Raw genomic sequence first — 23,059 nt, forward strand, 5'->3', positions numbered from 1 at the left:
AAAGAATATTTCCCGGTGCCAAACAGACCCAAATCTAAGAATCTATATCTAACATTAAATGCTAAGTAATAAAAGAAATGGAAATATATAAATTAGGTAGGTAAAAAAAGTACAGTTAGCGCGGTCTGCACACACAGCATATGATATGGAAAACGCACCAATAGGAAAAGAAATAAAAATAATAAAAAAATCATTGCGTGAGACGAGTCTTCTCTCTCGTACTCCATTTCTTTCCTTTTTCTTTATTACTAAAATTTAAAAAAAATAAAAAAATAAAAGGGTTTTAAATTTCGCAAAATCCGTACTTCTGACAACGACCACTGAGGGATGGTGGCACATGCCTGGTGTCATATCAGTGGGAAATGGACGGCCGAGATTCGCAGGTACGGATCCCCGAATGGTGGGGATTGGAATTTCCAAAATCTCCCACTCTCTCTTCTTCTCTCTCTCTATCTCTTTCTCTCTCCTCTTCGCCTCTCTGCCATCACTTCCAGCTTTGCTCTCTCTCTCCCCTTGTTCTCAGCTCTTCAAGACTCGCCACTCTCTCTTTCTCTAGTTCTCCTTCTGCTCCCTTTGTCTCCATCCTGGTAGTTTCTCTGAATTCGACAGCGATGGCGTGATGAACTGAAAGCAAGCTCAGTTCTACTTTGTTTGGTGGCGATCTTGGAGGAGAGTGGCTTTTGTGGGTGTGATGCTGATGTGACCTCCTCTTAGGGTTTTTGATTTGCTCAAGAGGAAATGGTGTGAATTCTTGTGGTTTTTTTTGTTTGGTGGGTAATTGGAGGATGCAGATGGCAATGGTTGGTGAGAGGAGGATTTGGGTGAGGAGAGAGGAGGTAGAAATGTTAGACTGGAATAGTTCTAGGGCTTGAAAAGTACCAGAAATGAAGCTTTCAACATCAGGGTTGGGGCAGCAGCAAGGGCATGAAGGTACCTTATATCTATATAAATATATATCTCTATCTTTATGTGTGCGTGTATTTGTAGTTATTGGGCTTAAGAAAGATGAAACTGAATAATTGATAATTCATTTGTTTTATTTCTTGTGGGATTGTGGGAATTGGCGATAGGGGAGAAAAAGTGTTTGAATTCAGAGCTATGGCATGCTTGTGCTGGCCCTCTTGTGTCCCTGCCTACCGTTGCGAGCCGTGTGGTTTACTTTCCTCAAGGTCACAGTGAGCAGGTGGTGTTCAAAATTGAAATTTATTGTTACTACTGCTATTGTTATTAAATATTGTTTTTATTGCTGTTTTTGGTTTATCATTTCAATGGAAGTAGTGGTCTGATAATCCCAATTTGGACTCAGGTTGCTGCCACAACTAACAAAGAGGTTGATGGGCACATACCCAATTACCCGAGCTTGCCACCGCAGTTGATCTGCCAACTTCACAATGTCACAATGCATGTGGGTCTTTACCGAATTTAATACTGTTGCAATTACAAATGTGGATGTATTTTTAGTGAGAAGGATTGTAAAATCTGCAAGGGAATTGATTATGTTGTGAATTATGTGTGTGACATTTCAGGCAGATGTGGAAACTGATGAAGTGTATGCACAAATGACTTTGCAGCCACTTACACCGGTAATCTTGAGTTTCTAGTTCCAAATTGAGTTTCAGTTGTGATGTTTAATTATTTCCTTGAGTTATATTGAGTTGGAAAATTGTTTGTTCTCTGGTGTATACAGCAAGAGCAAAAGGATACATTTCTTCCTGTGGAGTTGGGTATCCGAGCAAGCAGCCCACCAATTACTTTTGCAAGACTCTCACAGCAAGTGATACTAGTACCCACGGGGGGTTCTCTGTTCCTCGTCGCGCAGCTGAGAAAGTTTTCCCTCCATTGGTAGTCTCCTTTCTTATTTTCTTTGGTTTGATGCTATTCTAATACTGATTTATATTTTAATATTTGGGTTCACAGGATTTCTCTCAGCAGCCTCCAGCTCAGGAACTTATTGCAAGGGATCTCCATGATGTTGAGTGGAAGTTCAGGCATATTTTTCGAGGTAGTGTTTATACTAATTTTTTTTTAATTGTTTCTGTTCTTCTAAGTTCATAAGAATCTTTTTTGTTATTTTATTTTTCTTAGTTAAGAGTATAGACTTGAAACCATATACTAGTCTTTCAATTTGTATTTTCTATTAAATTTTTAGGTAGCCTTGTTCTATTCTTATAACTTTAAGGTGACATATAGAACATGTAAATCACGCATNTGAAAGACGGAAGAAGAAATGAAGTGAGAAAAAGGAGGAGAGAGTGAGTTGGAGAAGAGATCTAGAGCAAGAGGAGCTATAAGGAGGTGAGTTTGAGCTGAACAGAGGAGTAAGTGGGATTTTGAGAGGGTTTGAGGCTGTGAAAATGAGCTGAACAATGAGAGAGGCAAAGGAAAGAAAGAGAGTGAGTTTGCTGTGATTTTGAGGTAAGCTTAGGAAAGGAAAGTAGAGCTTGAAGCCTAACAACTCTTTACTTGAGGGGAGCTTTCCAGGTATGACTACTGTGAGCTTCTTATCTCTCATTTCCACATTGATTTACTCTCATTTTCAGCTATTTTTCTGGGAATTGATTTGTTGATTAGTGTGGACATCAAGGGTCACTCGTTTACTTTGTTGGATCTACTCTTTATATGCATGCTCTGCTTTGGTCTTATTTAGGGTGTTTTTTATTTCTCTTGTAAATATCTTATGCTTTGCTCCTTCCCTAAACTTGATGTATCAAAATCATGCTCTTATTTCCATTGGATTCCACCTACTCCTAGCTCTTTGATGGTTCATGACATAGACCTAAGTGCATACTCTGTTTTTACGTTTTTATTCTTCTCTGTTCATTACTTTATTTCTTGTTGATGGTGGAGTGATATCGTTAATGGCCAAGTTGCTAGGACTGGAGGAGTGTGGTTATGGGGGGAAATGAACTTAATGGAGTATTTCTGATTATACCTGTGCTCCAGTTGTTTGGTTCCAAAATGTTGACCATGTGACTGTATTGGAGTCTTGGTATTTGGGATCACTTTGCCATCTGAGTTCATTAAGCTAAACAACGTTAATAAACATCTCAATTTTGAAGTGTCATGTCAGAAGCCAATAAGTTTGGCAAATAATGGGCCATTTCTCTGATTCTCCAGACCCACCTTTGATTTTCTCTCCCAATTTACATGGTGGATGTCTTCTTTTCCCAGGTTCGATCGGTAAATGATTGTTTTCACTAAGAGAAAGGAGTAAAAAGCGATCGAGAAATTTTTTTAGGGGATGGCTTCAGTGGGTGTAGCACCTACCTCTGGTTTGAGATAACCTACTGACCACTATGCCATTCTCAAGGTCTGATTATTCTAAAAGCAAGGTTGTAGAATTCTCTGATCTTGAAGGTTATAGAGGCTCATCCTTTGTAGAGTCCTTACTTCCTATGCCTCTCTTAAAGGGTTAAAATGATGGTCTTGCTTCGTATTCCTTTAGGTCCATTAAGGAGACTCCATATGATTATGGGTATCCTGAAGCATCACACTACAAAAATAAACTACTACCGAATGGTGGGGATGATGAAGCTTATGCTGCCAATGTTCCTCTATCAAATGAGGTTCAATGCCACTCTCAAGGTGATCTTTGTTCTCTAGAGGCAAAAAGCTTGAACTTGCATGAAAACGAGTCGGACAACAGTATTATGCCTGGAAAGGTTAACCCTACTCAGTGTGAGGCTCTCACAATGGTCTGCGCTCAGGTTATGGGAAATCACATAGCTGCTACACTAGGTGGATCAAATGGTCATTTTGAACTGAATGTATTCAAGCCTCTGATTGCTAGTGGTCTCCTACGTTTGATCAAATTGCTAGGTGATGCATCTGCTTCCTAGAAAGAGAGTTGTTGGAGGACATGCAGTGGTAGTAGAAGAAGAAGACGACAACTGCAGCGCTGGATCTTTGATGAAGCCTTGGACGCCATAATTTCATATAGTTTAAGCAATGACAGCTTTGTGATACAGGACATGGCCAAGTTTAGTCACCAATTGCTCCCTAAGTATTTCAAGTACAATTATTTCTCAAGCTTCATGTGTCAACTCAATAACTATGGTTTCAGAAAAATTGATACAGATCATTGGGAATTTGAAAATGAAGGATTCATCAGAGGCCATCATTTCCCTCACCTTTTGCTTGGCCATGCATGACCCCATCAAACCTTTGCAAAACCTACTACCCTCCATACCCACCATACCCATCACCGTTCATGCTCACCACTTCCCTATCTTCCATACCCACTAAACCCATTTTCTCTCACTACCTTCCACCAACTACTTCTCATACTCATCTCCTTCAGCTTCACCCATCCACCAATCCCCATCCTTCACACTTACCTAATCTGCCACCTTAACCTTCTTACCCATCAAACTCATCAACCCCCGCGAACCTTCAAGTGTTTTGATTTCTTCCACCATGGATCCTAAATGCATTGCTTCGGGTATCAAATACCATGCAGAGTTCAAGCCTTTGCTTTCCAGAACAGTTCAGGCTCTCTAGGGCATTCCCTATAATTGCTCAAAATGTTCATGATGCGCCATCCTAATCTAGAACGCTACATATGTTGGCTAAGGAAAAATGATTATGTTGTAAAACAAAACCCCGTATTGATCGAAGGTATGTTGTTCTTAAAAATCTAGGAAACCTTCACAAATATGACCATTGGAAAAAGCACTGGGTTTCTCCAAGGCCTATCCTCAGTAAGCTGGCACGATCCTCAAGAACGGGTACATTGTCATTAAGTCTCACCCTTGCAAGATTGTGGAAGTTTCCACCTCCAAGATCGGCTAGTATGGTTGATTACTACTCAAAAAGTGGTATTTTGTAGCTTGTAATTAACTCTTTTAAACACTCTTGAGTAGTAGTTATTACCTTTTAACTCAATTGACATGTTAAGGACCCTTGCAATCGTTTCTAATCAAATTATGTTAAGTTTTGGTGTTTTTGATAGCTTTTAGCTACACCAAAGCAATCCAAGAATGAGGGAGAGCTGTATATGGTTCATGGCAAAGCTTTTGGAAGCTCAAATTCATGAAGAATCAAGCTTTGGAGCTCCATAGCCCTTTGCCAAAGTCGTTCAAAGTATGCAAGGAAAGAACAACGGAGAGAGGAAAAACAGAGTGAAGAAAACAGAGGACAGCAGCTGCAGTATTATTTTGCACTTTTGGAGCACTTCCCGAAGTCCATTTTCTACATTCTATATACCATTTCAAATCTCAGGAAGTCAAGAATCCAACGCTTCAAACGGTGTATGAATTGGAGCTGAAATGAGGAAGATATGGCCTCCGCAAGACAACTGCATCCAATTGAAGGACAAATTCGCATCTTGCGAATTTGGAACTCCAACGTGCGAAATTAAAGCCTACCTTTCGAAATGGAAATGGAATACAGCCGCACAGTCACAGAGAAGCCCAACTTGCGAAAGTGATTTTGCAACTTGCGAACTTGGAGCTCAACGTGCGAAAATGGATTCCAAGTTACGAAATCAACTTGCGAGATTTTTGCAAGTCACCATGCAACGTGCGAAATCTACATGCGAACTGGGATATTTGTGCACCGACTCTTTTAGATCTTTTCTTCAGATATTTTTGTATAAATTTCCATTCTTCTCTTTGTAATCCACCAATCATAAGATTTCTTAGCTAAGAAGGTTGGAAAAACTTCTCTATATATATTCCCTTGCATCCATTGTAAAATATATAAATATATAAGTATGTAGAATCGATCAATATATAGAATATACAGAGCCTTGCTCTATTTTTCCTTCTCTTTCATTTTCATTTTCTTGCTAGCCAAACATTCTCTAAGATGTTTTCTCAGAGGATGAGTGGCTAGACTTTTTGTTTCTTGGGTGAAGGAAGCTAAGTAAGGTTCCGGCTACATAAGTGTGAGATTTTGTTGTTTCCGTTTTTAATGAAGAGAAAGTGTGATCCGTTTTTGGTTTTTATATTTTTAGTTAACTAGGATTACCATGAATAGCCAATACTTGGTAAGCTTTCGGATTCCATGGATTCTTATTGCTTGCAATCTTGCTCCATGGAGGTCTAATTGTTATCTCTTGTTCGCTTGTGAAGGATGATCTGATGCTAACGATCACCTTGAATGGCAAATACTAGGTGAGAGGTACGAGCCATTGCAAGGTGTATCAGTGAGAGGGATTTAGCGTTGAAACCATTAATGGCAAGCATTTGTATCACACCGATTCGGGAAATAACTATAGGTTAAATTCCGAATGCGAGGAAAAGATTCAAGTGACCGGAATCTTCCTCTTTGTAGTTGGCACCTGATCATAGTAACCTGAAACCCCAAGAAACACCTTTCTTTCTAATTTCTTTCAAGTTAATTTTAGTTACTTTATGTTAGGTTAGCTTAATACCATCCGTTTTCATTCAAACTTATGTTTTCTTTTAAAGCTAACAAAGAAAAGAACAAGCACCAATTCAGTTTTTGAACTAATATCAATTGCGAAGTGAAAACCCATCTCTGTGGACGATCTTATAGCCACTATACTATGCTAGCTAAATGCTACCCCGGTATATGGTGAAATAGGTTTATAAATTTTGTTGATTACTCCCGTCTGAGGATTGAGATCAAAGCACATCAATTGAGTTGAATCAATTGGAACACCAATTGGGCAAGAATCAATGGTCATGCTAAGTGTCACTTCGTTGGGATTGATGTCTTCAGTGGGAAAAAACTTGAAAAAGTTGTTCCATCCTCTCATAATTGTGATGTTCCTCATGTCAATCGTACTGATTACCAGTTGATCGATATTCTTGAGGATGGAAACTCGGACGTCAAGGTTAGAGTAACTCCGATGGGCATGGAGATCATCATTCGTGCCACTCGGACTCAGAATGCTCTCAGTGAAAAAGGAAAAAGGATCAGGGAGCTAACTTCAGTGGTTCAGAAAAGAAACGCCACGAAGCTATGGAACTTCCAAATATAGCATCTGTAGTCTCAGATAGTATATCAGAACAAATTTGCAATTCAGCTGCCAAGATGGCGAACAATTTAGCGGTGGTTGCATTTTTTTGTTTACACAAGGACCAAGCATATGGCATCCCTTCTATCACGTTGCCGACCTGACTGTCCAATCTTTGCATTTACAAGCATGACATTTGTGAGAAGGCGTCTCAATCTGTAGTGGAGTCATCTTTTAGCCAAAGGGTGCATGGTTTGGTGAAACCATTTGAGTGAATTTGCAATGGAAATGACAATAGTTGTGACACAAGCAAAGGAAACAGGATGAAAGACAAGACTCAAAAGATTAAGTCTCATCCTTGCTAGCATCATCCCATCCTAGGCCCACTCTTGCATGTTTCCAATTTGCATGGCCACCTTTGGCATGCAACCCTAGTAGCCACTTGGCTTTCTTCCATTTCCCCCCTTTGATTTTAAAAAATAATTTTCCAAACTCCAGTTTTCAAATGATTTTTCAAATTCTAGTTTTTCAAATGATTTTAATTCTTCAATTTTTCATCCTTAGAGTTTTTAGGCTTACCAAAAATCCTATTTTTTTTTTCAATAAAATTACCTGCCATTTTCTTTCCGGCAAGCATCATTTCACATTTTCCTTAATTTTTAAATGTTTTGAAATAATCGTGAATTTAATTCCATAATTCCAAATAATGGAATTTATGGGATAAAAATATGCAAAAATAAATCGGGTTTTGGTGAGGCCCAACATGTGTGATTTTCTCATTGATTGATTGATTGTCATGCTTGATCGATTTGCTTTGTGACACATGTGATTATCCTGTGTTCATTTGTTAACCTTTGTTTTTCATGAAGCAATCAACTCATTACTTAGGTACACTCTTTGCTTCTCTTAGTTATTTGATTATTTTTAGATTGATATTTTTTTGGTATCCATGTTTGATCAATTAATTGTCACACTTACTTTAACTTAATTAGTAGATACCCATTTTTTAGGGGCTTAGAAGGGTGCTCTGATCTTTACCATACTTTTTTAATAGGTAACTTGACCCTCAGACCTAGACTCAATTTTTTACAGACCCATCTTTCCTACAGAAGTTATATTTAGAGTTTTATTTCTTATTTTGTTTTCCTTTTAAAAATAAAGCAAAAATAAGTGGTAACTCAAAAAACTTTTCAAAAAAAAAAAAAAAACGAGTTGTGTCATTTGAGTGGGAAACGCTAGTGTGCAGAAATGTGGGGTCGACAAAGATATTTTTAGAAAAAAGATTAATTAATAAAATTTAGAATATACTTTTAAAAAGTTAAAAAAACATTTATAGTATTTTTTTAAAAGTATTTTATACATAATTCTTCCAAAAATAATTTTAGAGAAAATACTTCAAAAAAAACCATTATTTTAATAAAAACTATGTATTTAGACCTTTAATTATTTATATATATTATTTTAAATTTTAGTAATACAGATGGGAATATATTGTGATTTTCGGGTAGAATTACCCGTTGGAATTAAAAGGTAATTTAAAATCGATGACGTGGCAAGAGCGATGCTAGAGTTACCAAGGGTAAAATTAAAATGGAAGAGACGAAAAGAGAGCAGGCTGCGGTCAGTGTCGGCGAGCAGCAAACCGCGTTCACCCAATAAAACAAATCTCCTCTCTCTTTCTCTCATTTGACTTTTCGGTGGACTCTCTCTTTCCTCCTTTTTATTTTTATAAATTTATTTATTGTTATACAGTCTCATCTCAGTTGTAATTCAATACAAAACTCTCTTTAGTCCTTGCATACCAGACAAATAATAACTAGGAAAAAGAAGAATAAATTTTGGATTCCGGCCATCCCTTTTTCCTTCTTTTTTTTCCCTCTAAGAGTGAAGAGGAAAATATCCAATATTGGGATTGGAATTGGGGTGTTTTTCTCGAGTCGGAGGGGCATTGATTTTGATTGATGAAAGGAGAGAGATCTGGTGGTGGTGGTGGGTGCTTGATGAGTGGCGGTGGTGGTGGAAGGTGTGCTGCTACAAATTCAAATTCACATGTAAATGGTGTGAATTACATTCTACATACAGTATCCAAGATGGATACTCTTGCTGGTGTGGCCATCAAGTATGGTGTTGAGGTAATTTTCCAGAAACCCATGTGGGAAAAGGCAAATATTTTGTTTTGTTTTGGTTCTGATTTTGTGATTCGTTCAATTTTGGTTGAATTTCTGGGTTTGAATTGTGTGCTGCTTGGAGGGTTTGTGGGAAGTGCGGTTTTGAATTACTTGATTGTGAAGTTAGTGGGCTAGAATGGTTAGATCTGGGAGGTTCCAATGCGTGTATGCATCAGTTTTGTTGATTCTAGACTAATAATGCTTCTCTTCTGATGGGAACAATGAGTTTGAGTTGTATTTGGGTGGCTCACATCTAAAGGATGAATGGGTTGGGTTGGTCACAGACCTTTAAACATTATTTCCATGATTATATGTAATCTGTTGTTTCTGTTATTAGGCTAATAATGTTTCTTTTTCTCATGGGAAAATTGGGTTTGGGTTGTATTTTGGGTGGCTAATATCAAGAGGATGAATGGTTTGGCCACACACCTTCAAATGTTTTCTCAATGTTTATATTCAATGTACTGTTGTTGTTTTTTAGGCTAATAACTTTTCTTTTGGGTTGTATTGTAGGTGGCTGATATCAAGAGGATGAATGGTTTGGCCACAGATCTTCAAATGTTTGCTTTGAAGTCATTGCAGATACCCTTGCCAGGCAGACATCCTCCGTCCCCAGTGTTGTCCAATGCTTCTACATCTTCAGGGTATTGCTTGTTTTTGGTCTGATTCCTGCTTAAAGTGTATTTTTAATGTACACTTCAGTTTTATTATGTTTCATTTTTTCCATTTGTACATGATATATAGCATCTTGCTTGTTATCCTGTCTGACCATTTTTTTATGCCGAATCTGTTTTGAGTCACTTGTTGATATGAAACTTGTGTAACACCATGTCACACCTTTCTTCTCTGTTTGTGATTTAAATTGTGTTTGCTTTTTAAGTAAACATGTTAAATCATTAACATTCTAGCAGTATACTTGGAGTGGACCACTGAAGGTGATCCATCTTTGACACACAAAAAACTCAAACAATGTGAGCCAAGATCCTCAACAAGTAAATGTTTATATGTTTTTGTATTAATATTCACCAGCATAAACATTTATTGTGGTGCTTGTTGTGTCTATATATGTTGAGTTGCCATGTCCAATGCATGGCGTCAATGTTGGACAGCAGTGCTCTTGCTGCATCTACAAATCATCATTCTTTACTGCATAGTCCTTTCTTCCAATACATGGACTGTTGCAACTTGATAAGTGCAATAGATATCAAAAGTTCAACAATAAAGGATTGATTTTATCCTACTTCCTCTTTCATTATGCATACATGATTTCACATGGACTAGGAAAAGGGTATTTTGTGAGGGCACTTATAAATTCTAATTATATCACTAGATGGTGACACTGTCTTCAGGGAGATATCACATGGAATCCACATTTTTTAAAGAACTGACACATGTAAATTAATGATTTTTGCTTATTCTCTTTGTGTTATGAAATCCTCTATGTATTCTGACTGTGTTTCCCCTCATTTGACACTCATGGACTAAATTCAAAGAGATCAAATATTTGAGTTTAACCCTGAGATAATTTCAGCTAATAATTTGAATGAAATCGCACATGTATAAGGTCAAAGAACTATGAATGAAATCTAATCAGTCAAAACATCAATGAAGGACATGAATCTACTTTTAATATGAGATTATCAACAGTTTCAGAGTAGGGGGTGTAAGAAGGACCCCGCATCTAACCCTTTTTGGGTTATGTCAGACACATCGTACGCATGTTGAACTTTGACATTAGTGCCTTTGTGATTGTTAAAATTTCTTTTTTTGAGAGTGATGTGGGCATTGATATTTATGTTTTGCTGATATGTTAGATGCCAAAAGTAGATTGTTCTGTGTTTTTGAGTTCCTGCAACTAAGAATGCCTTTTTACACCATCTTAAAAGTATTCTCTCATGGGAATCCACATGCTGGTTGAAGAAAAGAGAAGGCAACACTTGCTATTGGAAAAGGGGAAAAAACACTTTTCTAAAATTAAGGAGGCATGAAAGTGCATTTACTTCCTGATCATTGAGATTCCTAAGAAATTAAATCTCCAAAGGATCAAAATTAAAGAATGAGAAACATGATCAACAACTGGAGCCCTATTAACTAGGAAGTTTAAAGAGACAAGGATATGACTATAATATGATGACCACCCCATTGAAGATCCTTCCAGAGATGAATCCAGACTCCATTCCATGAGAAATATTAGATAATATGACAGAAAGAAATATCCATTCCTACAAGAAAAAAATGATATACTCATGGAGAAAAGCGTTCCACGGACAAGGTGACAAACCCTTCAAGCCTTATTCTGTCCCAACCATTTTCTTGAGGGCTGTAACACATTCAATTCCCTAGAGAGTTTCAATGTTCATTTGCCCTCTAGAACTTCATTACTAATATGATCACAAACTTCATCTTTACCATCTTAATGTCCCTCTCTTATGCTGCTCCACCACAGACTAAGTGTAACTCTCTCTTCTTGCCACCTTGATTAGCATTGTAAAGATAGACAAGTCATAAATGGGTATTTAAATAGGAGAAAATCCAATGGCTAGTTTCCTATCATCTTTGAGAAAAATAAGCACTCTTTCATTCCTTAAGACACTTAGGCAGTTTCTTCATTAGAGGACATGAAACTCCACCATCCTTTGGTTGCCATCTAACCAAAGACTTGGACACTATATTGGTATCTGATGACCTCACACCTAATAAAGCCTGCAATTCTCTTTAAACCCTATTGTTAGGTATATATAGTCCCTATAATTTGAGCTTTTATTCATGGTGATCATCTATTGTGAAAGCCACTCAATGAATTTGAGAAGGATGCTCAAGTTGGATATCTTTTCTTCTTCAATTAAGGAGAATAAGATGGTGTATACCATCAAGAAACATAGTTATGAAATTTTGATTTTTTCCCCACCTATGGAACCATTAAAACCACCTTCTCACTTCCCCACTAACAAGAATAGCTGGATTCATGAAACTTAGACAACCCTCCATCCAAAAGTGTCATCCAAACCCAAAACTCCTTTATCGAAGTTTATTGCACTTATCATCTCATCTACGACATCTAAGATTTGCTTACCCTGCAACCTTGGTTAGCCCTCTAAAAGGTTGTTGCATATCATGTATGGTGTCATGGATGACTGCGTTTTGCCTCGTATGCTAGACTTAATCAAGTGCTATGATTATGGGGAGATCCTTGGTGTGTGATAGGTGATTTTAACATGATCAACCCCTCGGAACGTAGTAGAGGTGGTAATTTATCCCTTGACATGAGGAGATTCTCAGAGGTAATTGAGGACCTAGAGTTGAGGGATTTGCCCCTTCGGGGAGGTTGGTTTAAGTAATCGATCTAAGTCTAGAATTGATTAGTTCCTGATTTCTGATGACTGGGAGGTTCATATTCTTGGAGTAGTTCAGTGTGTCCTTCCTAAATCGGTGTCCGACCATTTCCCAATACTTCTTGATGGAGAAGGGGTGAGGAGAGGTCCCATTCCTTTTAGATTTGAAAATATGTGGTTGAAAGAGAAGGATTTTAAAGATTTAATGAGATTGTGGTGGGAAGGGCTAAATTTCAGTGGGTTTGCTAGCTTCATATTGGTTGAAAAGATGAAAGCTTTGAAATTTATTCTAAGGAATTGGAAAAAGGAAGTGTTTGGGAAGATTGAAGTTTGGCTTTGCACTGTGTTAATTTATGTGATAAGGTGGAGAGTTGTCGTTCACTGTCTCTGGTAGAGGAGGATTCTAGGAGGGAAGCTAAGGAGAATTACAAGAAGTGGGTTCTGTTAGAAGAGACGTCTTAGAGACAAAAATCAAGGGAACTCTGGTTGAAAGAGGGGGATAGAAACTCAAGTTTTTTCACCGAATGGCAAATGCACACTAAAGAAGGAACTTGATGGCTAGAATCAAAATTGATGGAATGTGGATCACTGAGGACAATGAAATTAAGGATGAAGTGAGTAGAGCTTTCCAGAAGCTACTCTCAACCATTGATGAGTGGAGATCCAACTTAAGTGGTCTGTCCTTTGAGAGGTTGGGCTCTATGGAGGTGGAAGGGTTGGAAATACCTTTTACAGAGGAGGAGATTTTGGTGCTCTGTCAGATTTTAACGGAGACAAAGCTCCAAGCCCGGGCGGTTTCTCCATGGCTTTTTGGTAGTTTTCTTGGGAGTTCGTTTAGGATGAGATGGTGAATTTTTTTAGGGATTTTCATGAAAATGGGCATTTTGTTTGGAGTGTGAATGCAACCTTCTTAGTGTTGATTCCAAAGAAAAGGGATGCAAAGGACTTGAGGGATTTCAGGCCTATTAGCTTGGTGGGGGGTTGTATGAGTGGTTGGCTAAGGTGCTAGCTAATAGGTTAAAGCTGGTGCTAGCCAAGGTGATTTCCAACGCCCAAAATGCATTTGTGGAAGGTAGGCAAATTATGGATGCAGTGCTTATTGCCAATGAAGCCATTGACTTGATTTTGAAGAGTAAGGGTGGAGCAATTCTCTGCAAGCTAGATATTGAGAAGGCATATGATCATGTGGAGTGAGATTTCTTGTTTTTGGTTCTAGAAAAAATGGGTTTTGAGGAGAAGTGGATACAATGGATAAAGTGGTGTGTGTCTATTGCTAGTTTTTTGGTTCTGATTAATGGCACTCCTATGGGCTTCTTTCAAAGTTCTAGGGGTCTTAGGTAGAGAGATCCTCTTTCACCTTACGTGTTTGTGGTAGTGATGGAAGCTCTTAGTTGCCTCATAAAAAGGGTTATTAGGGGAGGCTTTCTGTCACCTTGCCATGTCAGGGGTAGGGGGGGTGAAGGGGTAAAAATCTCCCATTTGCTGTTTGCTGATGATACCCTGATTTTCTGCAAGGCTAACAAGGACCAAGTGACCTTTTTGAGTTCGTTACTTATGTGGTTTGAGGCAATTTCAAGGCTGAAAGTTAATTTGGATAAAAGTGAGCTGATCCCAATGGGCAATGTTGAGAATGTGGAGGAGTTGGCTTCTGAGCTTGGTTGTAAGGTGGGTAGTTTACCCTCCAATTACTTGGGGATGCCGTTCGGTGCTCCCTTCAAGTTTGTGGCAACTTGGGATGGAGTGGAGGAGAGATTTCGTAAGAGATTGACTATGTGGAAACACCAATATATCTCCAAGGGAGGGAAAATTACTTTGATTAGAAGCACACTGTCCAACTTGCCTATTTACTTCATGTCTATTCTACAAATCCCAAGTGGGGTCAGATTAATGTTGGAGAGGATTCAGAGAGATTTTTTGTGGGGAGGTGGAGCCTTAGACCGGAGACCTCGCTTAGTAAGATGGGCAATAGTGTGTCTTGATAAGAGAAAAGGGGGCTTGGGGGTTAAGAGCTTTTCTTCGCTTAATAAGGCCCTCCTTTGCAAATGGAGTTGGCACTTTGCGAAAGATAGCGGGGCTTTATGGAACCAAGTAATTAGAGGGAAATATGGGGAGGAACAAGGAGGGTGGTATTCTTGGGATGTAAGAGAGGGGTATGGTGTAGGGTTATGGAAAACAATTAGGAAGCTTGGGCACATTGTTAGTAGTAGAATATCTTTTGTGGTGGGGAATAGCCAAGGGTGAGCTTTTGGAAGGATACTTGGTGTGGGGATACACCTTTATGTGCTTCCTTCCCTTCCCTATTTGCCCTAGCTGACCCCAAAGAAGCTTGGGTGAAGGATGTTTGGAACGGGACAGCAGGGAGGGGGGAGGGAAGTTGGAGTCCTTGCTTCACTAGGTCCTTTAATGATTGGGAGATGGAAGAGGTGGAGGGCCTTCTACTACACTTGTGTGGTTAGAATCTAATCTTTGAGGAGGAGGATAGGGTGCAGTGAAACAAAGGGTGGTTTTTTTCTCGACAAAGTCACTTTACAAAGCTCTAGAGCTGGGCTCTTCAGTTTTATTTCCAATGAAGAACATTTGGAAATCATGTGTGCAGCCAAAAGTAAGCTTCTTCACTTAGGAGGCATCTTGGGGCAAAGTTCTAACCTTGGACCAAGTTAAAAAGAGAGGCCAGGCCTTAGCAAATAGATGTTATTTTTGTCAAGCAGAAGAGGAATCCATTGACCATCATCTCCTTCTTCATTGTGAGAAGACAAGGGTATTGTGGGAGATGCCTTTCACTCTTTTTGGAGTGTTTTGGGTGTTTCCGTCTTCAGTTAGGGAAACCTTATTAGGTTGGAACGGATTCCTTATGGGAAAAAGGCGCAAGATAGTTTGGAGAGCAAGTCCCCTTTGCATTTTTTGGAAAATTTGGAAGACAAGGAATAAAATTACCTTTGAAGATGAGGTGTTGTCCATCCAAAGGCTGAAAACTTCTTTTATTAACTCACCGTGGTCGGAGACTGAACTGTTTATAAAAGATGGTCTATCGACCTTTTTGGAATTTTTTTATTGGGTGGGTTCCTATTAAGGGAGGGTCCGTTTTTTTGTATATCATTGTGGATAGTTTTTTGTTTCTCTTGTTAGGGTGTGAGTATTTCCATTTCTTTTCTGTACATTTTGAGTCGCTCTTTTAGCATCTCCCCATAATACAATACTTCTCTTGCTTATAAAAAAAAAAAAACCTTAATCAAGTACTATAAAGAGACTTTTGATGGAATTGATGTGTTAAAACTTTTTGATTGGGATGGATCTATCTTTCTGCAGAATTAAATCAATTAAATTGTTGATTCTCCTCTCATGGAATTCCTTCAAAAATTTTGTGTCATCTTTCTTTGTTCCTTAGCAATCCTAATGGACAAACATTGGTAATTTTCTGGTTCTGTGGCCTTGTCTTTCACTGTTGCTATCTCTCCATATGCCTCCACTTCACAGTCTCAATCTGCAATCTCATCCACCCTATCCTAGTGTAGAGATGGGGAATATTTCCATATTTCTTCTATAACTAATATCTTAAGCTCAACTTCTAACACTTTTAATCAACTTGTTCTCTTGCATTGGATTAATGATTGCTTCCCTAAAAATAGTCTTTAATGATATTCAACTTTAAGGAAAAAAATAAAGTGGAAAAAATAAAATTAAAAAGGAACACTCATAAGGATGGTAAAGTAGCAAAATAAATTCATCCCACAAAAAATCTCAAAGTTTTTATTTAGATGATTGCTGTTATTTCTTCTAATTGTGTATTTGAATTATTTCAATATTAGAGGGTCTATTACCCTAATCAAGGGGTACACCATTTTGTTTTGATGGCATTGGTAAAGGTGTTATTTATGATAGCGTGATGTTTTTAGCCTAATGATAACAATTTGAATGATGTTTCTGTCTTTGTGTGTGTGTGTGAGCGCACAGACACATGTTTGTGTTTATGCATTGGTTACTAATATGAAAGAGATTTGGAGTCAGTAAGAACTCTTTCTCCAGGTGATCTTTACTCCCCACCCTCCCCTTCCATTCTTTCTCCATTTTTCTACCCTCTTTCTCATATTTGATTTCTAGGCATCTCTAAAACTGCTGAAAACCAAAATTCTAATCTAGCCTTCGCATTATGGAATTAATGCAAAACTGATATTTTTGAAGAATGAGTCATACTGAATTATAAAATGGAATCTATATCATTAAATCCTTGGCTGAACTTGTGAAAAAGAGCCCTTGTCAAGGTAACCTTTGCCTCTCATTTCTTTGAGACCTCCTAGCACATTCATTTGAAATTGTCCATCAATTTTCTTGTGCATGTATATATATATATATATATATATATATATTTTAAGGTAGAAGATATCAAAAGAAGATATTCCCCTGTTGATGGGCTGATGACATATCATATTTTTTAGGCTTTTTCATGAACTTATTTATATGTATCTCCTTCCTTTGGTCAATCTTAAGGCAGAGCATATTGACTGAAGATACTCCCCTGTTGGTGGGCTGGTGACAGCACATCTTTTTTTGGGCTTGTCATGAACTTTTTGCACTCTATCATTTCTTCTTTTATATATATTAATTTTCTGAAGCAGCAAATCTACATTTATAGTATCATGTGTCTTAGGTGAGAACTTAGCTCATGCCTAAATTAATTTTTGCACTTGATTCTAATACTTGAATAGCCCATCTCAAAATATTTTCTTTGTAGCGGAGGTATGACTCGTTATTCTATTAATAGAGACCTTGAGTTGTTTTATTTCTAGAGCAGTGGAGGCATGTTTCGTCCAGGTATTAAAGTAGGGAGGAGAGTGTTGGAAATTTCACAAATGTTGTTTGCGAATTTAACTCTCCTTAATGTGAGGCTAACATAAAGAATCTGATGTATCTTAGGTGTATCCTCTTTTGCTTTGAAGCTTTATCCAGATTAAAGGTTAATTTGGGGAAGAGTGAATGCATTCAGGTTGGGATTGTGAGGTCATATAGATGTGGGGTTGACATTCTACCATCAATGTATTAAGGTATGCTGTTGGGCCCTTCTTTTAAGGTCAAGTCAGTGTGGAACGTCTTGAGAGGAGGCTATCTTCTTGGAAGAGGCAATACTTTCTAAAGGTTTCAAGCTTCCCTATTTATTTTATGTCCTAATTTGTTTTTCCAACATTGCTCCCAAATATATTAGAGAAGGTTCAAATTGATTTTCTGTAGGGGAGAAGGGAGGAAGAGAGGAAATCTCATTTGATTAATTGGTTGTCTATTTGCTTTGCAAGGGCGGTGAGTGGTCAACACAGACGAAAATGTCGTCAATATTTGGCGATATTTCGTCAAAATATCGTGCTTCGGTGTATCCCAACACGATATCAAGGTAGGACATATCCGATATTCACCGATTTTTTGGGTTTTTTTTTTTTGGAATTATTGGAGATTTTTCGGGATTTTTCGGTTTTGTCCCCATTTATCAGGATAGTTCACCTACTTGATTCTTAAGTAGGTAACCAACTAGGCTACTTTGATCCTACGGTAAGAATGTACATATAATTATGTATTGTTGTTTTTGGAAGTTAGCTTTAATTAAATTAATTTTAACAAGTATATATATAAATATGGAAAAACAAGATAAGAAAATAAATGAATTTTAATTATTTTATTTTTGAATTTCATTTAGTTGGTTGTTAAAAAAACTACAAATCAAGATATTATACATGTATCACCAGTTATTTTATATCATTGAATACATTTGAATTAAATAGATCATAATTTTAATATTAAATATATTTCCAAGTGGAACATATCATTATCAAATGTTACACTATTTTTGTCGAATGATATTTAATGTATCTTAATAATAAATGTGCACTTAAAAAATTCATATCTCTTATCGACACATACGATATTATTGTCAAATATTATATATATATATATATATCAATTTCTTCAACAAAACAATTTCAAAATGTTTATTTTTACTTCTTATATCATTTTGCATAAAATTTCCAACATTTTCATGAGTTTTGATCAATTTTTATCCCACCAATATTTTGTGTCAAAATATTAACAGATATATCCCGATATATCCGAAAAATTGAGTTACTAATATATCCATCAAAACCGATATTTTCATCTTTAGTGGTCAAGGAATAAGGAGTTTGTAGGTGTTTAAGAAGGCATTATAGAGAAGTGTCTCTGGAGGTTAGCTACTAATAGAGATAGATTGTGGATAAAGGTAGTGGTAGGTAAATTCCGGAGGAGGTGATTGGTGCTCCTGGGGGAGCAGTGTTGCCTTACAGTAGGCTTATGTAAAGCTGTCAGAACAGAGAGGGATGGTTTTCATGGTATCAATATTGTCTCCTTGGATAAAAAAAAATTCTGATTAAAAAAAAAATTGTCTTCTTGGATAATAGGATTAGGATCAAGTTCTAGTATGATGCTTGGTGCGTGGAAGTTCTTCTTATGGATAGTTTACCAGATCTGAACAGCATTGCAGAAAATAGGGAAGTAGTGATAGCAGATCTTTGGTGCTTGGAGAGAGGGAAATGTCATTGGGTGCCATGGTTCACAAGGTTGATTGGGAGCTGGAGTTGGAGTCTTGCTTATTTAACATTTTTAGCATTGTAGTCTATCAGAATAGGAAGATCAAGTTAGCAGAGCAGGTCTCCAAAGGGGTTGTTTCTCTGGAAAATCTACCATAAGGCATTTCCTCCAAGGGTTAGCATCTCTTCACCTGTACAAGCATTAAGCATGGGCTGCTTCTGTTCCATTCAGGTTGGATTATTTTGTGTGGGAGAACATCTCTTTCTATTAGTTGAACCCTTGAAAGCCCTAAATTCTTGCCCATGCCCAGTTCCTTGGTTGACACCAACCCTCTTCCCTAACTATTGGGAAATGAGGGGTAGCTTAACCACCCTGTGGAAATGAACCCTTGGAAGTTTGCTACACCCTAACTTAGTTCATGCCTAAATGTGTAAGCAGTAAGCCCCCTTAACATACTCTGTTTCTTTCACTGGTTTGCCATGATTCATAAGCCGGAATTGAGAATGATAGGAAGCAAGAAACTGATTTGTTGTGCATTAGAGACCGGTGTAGTATTTTCTAAAGAAGGAAAAGGAAAGCAAACAGGCAACCAGGGATGATCCTTCATATTGATTAGTTGATGAGTGGAATGATCCTTGTTAACTGGTATTCCATGTGCAAACAAGAAGTGGAATCGGCTAATCATCTTCATATTCACTATGGGGATAGCTCATAGCTTGTGGGCTATAAGTGAAAAATACCTTATCTAGAATGATAGTTTGAAGGAAAGAATAAAAGGAAAGGGTTACAGAGGAGAGTTCTGTGAGGGGTTGGAGTAATGCAGAATCTGAAAAGATACTTTCCTCCATTCATTCTGTCTGGTTAAATGATTCTTTTGAAAAGCCATCCTTTTTAGATTACTTATCAAAAAAAAAAAAAAGAATCTCTTAGTTCATGCTTAGGATACTGCTCACCAACACCCTCCAGGAGTTTGAAATTTTTTATGTCCCTCTTTAAGTGAATCAAATTCTTAAATTTCAAGGCAAGTAAGCTTATGGAGTTTCTGGTACATTGCTGATTGCTCCTATGCTTTTGTCATTAAACTACCAGCTAGTTCAAAAGCTTAAATTTTTAGGTAAAGAGCCATGATACTTATGAGTCTAACACCCTCGATGTGTGGCTGCAAATTGTGCCCGATAAAGGCAAACAACAAATTGAGGGCAAATGAATGTGAGAACAAAGAGACAACCTGAGACCTCTAGTAACTAGATCTCAGACATTATATCAAGCTACCCATAAGTTGTTAGGTAATGGATGAATAGTGTGTCAGGTTGTTATGATATGTGTAAAACCAAGGATTCTCAATGAGCATTCATTCATATAATAAAGTTTTTTTCCTAGTGGCAAGATAAGAAAATTGATGAATGAGTATTAATCAACAGCAGTTTCTGGCTTGCAGGATTATGATCAGAGATTAAAACTATTGTCTTTTTCTTCTCTTGACCACCTTGCAGCCCAAAACACATACAAATACAACATATGTTTCAGTCTCTTATTTGAACAACATAATCCAGGATAATTGTTTCAGTTCATGCCATTGCTAATTTTTGTGTAGATTAAATTGAGCGGATTTATTTCCACACCATCTTTTTTCTATCCTCCTAATAGTACTGGATGATATATTTTGAATAAATATGAAGGATGCAAAATGGATAAACAAAAGGTGGAAGAAACTCAACTCAATTATGAAATCTTTGTGATATATACTGTATGCCTTGTACAGAATATCTGTGGCCAGTAATAGTTTCTGTTGGAAAAAAATCGAGTATTCCTTATATGGAAATATGAGATTTTAGAGTAATTTCTTTGTAACATATCAACTTTTTGTTATATCAAAATGTGAGATTTTAGAATAATTGGTTTGTTTTGCAGTCATGCTTTTAGAGCCTAACCATGCTGGATGTTTGAATCTGGAATCCTAGTTAAGCTCTATTTTCAAGAATTTTGGATGGCCCTCCTGCTTGTGTTTTAAATATTGTTTTCAAGACTCGACACTGTGGTTGGATTAAGCTTGTGCCTCTCACTTATACACATATATTTCTGATTGTGCCAGTGTTTTCTATTTCCTGATCTTCACTAATGGCTTGGCTTGATTTTAATATTTGATAACATCTGGCCATGAGTGTATCATCTCCAGAAATTATTTGTTTTCCTATTATCATCACCTGCCTGCTAGCTGTTTACCACATTTCCCTTTTTGTTCTTCGAACAAGATAATATTGCTGCAATCTTTTTGTGAATGGTGTCTGCATGGTAGAACAAGTTCAAAGCTTCAGCTTTTAAATTTCATAAGATTCTATGTTTTTTTTTTCTTCCTGCTGATTGTTATTATAGACCATATTTGTTGTGGCTCATCATGCTAAAACTTATTGAAGAGAAAGGAGCACCGAAGAAACACCACTGCATCTGAGCCACTCCAATGTCTTGGAATCACTCCAGTCCTTAGGGTTGAAAACACCCCAAAAGAAAGTTTCTCCAGCCATGAGTACTTTACAGAACTATTATGGTCTCAAATCTCAAGACAAAAATCAAAATGGTAGGGCTGAGGGCATGGAAATGACGGTCTACAGAGCAGGGAAACCTCATGGCTTCGACTTTGGACTTCTGCCCAAAGCATTACCTATTTCTGAGCCATCTTCAAACCAAGACCACAAGTCCCGAAATTTAGCTAATGGTTTCTTCGCTGAGAATGGTACAGTAGCTGCTGATGTCCCTATATCTGAAGCTGGAGATGGGGAGGGTGAGAGGTCTAATGAGAAGTCGGTCCGAAGGCGTCAGAAATCAGAAGCTGATTCTGGGGCTGGACCAGAAAGGTTGCTGAAAGAAGAAAACAGCGGTGGCAGTAGTGGTTTTTCTGCTATAACAGGGAAGGGGTTAGCCCTGAGACCGAAATCTGCAAGCCGGACTGCATTGTCTGCAGATGCTGAATCAAGTTGGTTGAATGCTATCCCAGTGGGCTTGGGAGACTCCATCATGCCTGAAGGGCTCACCTCGGTCCGCAAATCATCAAGCACACCAAGCCTACAAGAGCATGACCAGAATAATAGTTCCTCATCTGTATGGCCAACTTCATGGAACTTGAAACCAGACTTGCAGGCTCTCTCTGCCAGACCAATCTTTGACGGGTTACCGAAGCCCATCACTGGCCGCAAGAACAAAGCGGCCCTTGATTAGCATATATCTCCACTGCACATTTATGAAACTGAATTTTTTTTCTCCACACAAGCGTATCCAAATTGTAAAGCTTCAAAAAGACCTGAAGGAAGGCAAAGACAGTTGAAAACATCTTTGTTCGACCATTGAATCATGTTGTGCAATAGGTGAAAGGCAGAGGACAGCATTTCAAGTATGAAGCAGCAGCAGCAAACTTGAGGAGAAGGAACTGCAATAAACAAAAGGTATATAAAATGAATTATTTCTCCTTTTTTTTTTTTATTTATGGAATTTTCACAAAGCTGGATTGTACCCTTTTTTTGGAGTTTTTGTAATAGTACTCTTCCTGGTCTGGAAGGGAGTTGAAATCTTGATTGACATTCTTGTCATTTGTTATATTACTCAAGAATACAAAGTTGGATTGTGTTGCTTCATCCTACAAACTGGAATTCAAGTATATATTGGAACTTGATAGAGAATGTTACTGTTGATTGCTTTGTGAGACAATACTCAGGATGTCTAATTCATATTTATGACCTGTAAACTCAAGGTATTCCATTGAAGCCTAATCTAAAGTCAGGTTGAGCTGTAATTCACAGGAGACGGATTTTGTCCTGAGTTTGATTGATCCCTCAATTGTCATTCCTAAGATTCTATGTTCTTAAGACAAATAATGTTTGTAAGTATGATGCATTCTTTTAGGTCCATTTTGATCATTGATCTTAATGACCTTATTAAACTTTTCATGCCACTATGACCATATATATTTCTTCCAATGAGTCGCCCATCTTGTCATCCATTTGAGCAAGTGGGTACCCAAAAAGATACTAAAACATAAAGAATATATATATATATATATATACCGAAATTTACTTTTTGGTATCCTACCCACCTTT

The 23,059-nt window shown here is 37.6% G+C and overlaps 2 protein-coding genes across 2 annotated transcripts; both read left to right on the top strand.

The window, feature by feature from the left end:
• The first annotated feature begins 529 nt into the window (after positions 1–529).
• Positions 530–3,839, top strand: LOC117904003. The gene is made up of 8 exons (XM_034816535.1): positions 530–930; positions 1,071–1,183; positions 1,307–1,405; positions 1,527–1,583; positions 1,688–1,842; positions 1,918–2,002; positions 2,572–2,636; positions 3,446–3,839. The coding sequence occupies exons 1-8, from the start codon at positions 885–887 to the stop codon at positions 3,837–3,839; spliced, it is 1,014 nt and encodes a 337-aa protein (XP_034672426.1). The 5' UTR covers positions 530–884.
• A 4,839-nt stretch (positions 3,840–8,678) lies between these two features.
• LOC117904475 lies at positions 8,679–22,791 on the top strand. The gene is made up of 3 exons (XM_034817086.1): positions 8,679–9,057; positions 9,607–9,737; positions 21,386–22,791. Exons 1-3 carry the CDS (start codon positions 8,887–8,889, stop codon positions 22,182–22,184), a joined length of 1,101 nt encoding a protein of 366 aa, XP_034672977.1. The 5' UTR covers positions 8,679–8,886; the 3' UTR covers positions 22,185–22,791.
• Positions 22,792–23,059: the final 268 nt, after the last annotated feature.

The sequence above is a fragment of the Vitis riparia genome, chromosome 17, assembly GCF_004353265.1.
Source record: "Vitis riparia cultivar Riparia Gloire de Montpellier isolate 1030 chromosome 17, EGFV_Vit.rip_1.0, whole genome shotgun sequence".
NCBI classification, from domain to species: Eukaryota; Viridiplantae; Streptophyta; class Magnoliopsida; order Vitales; family Vitaceae; genus Vitis; species Vitis riparia.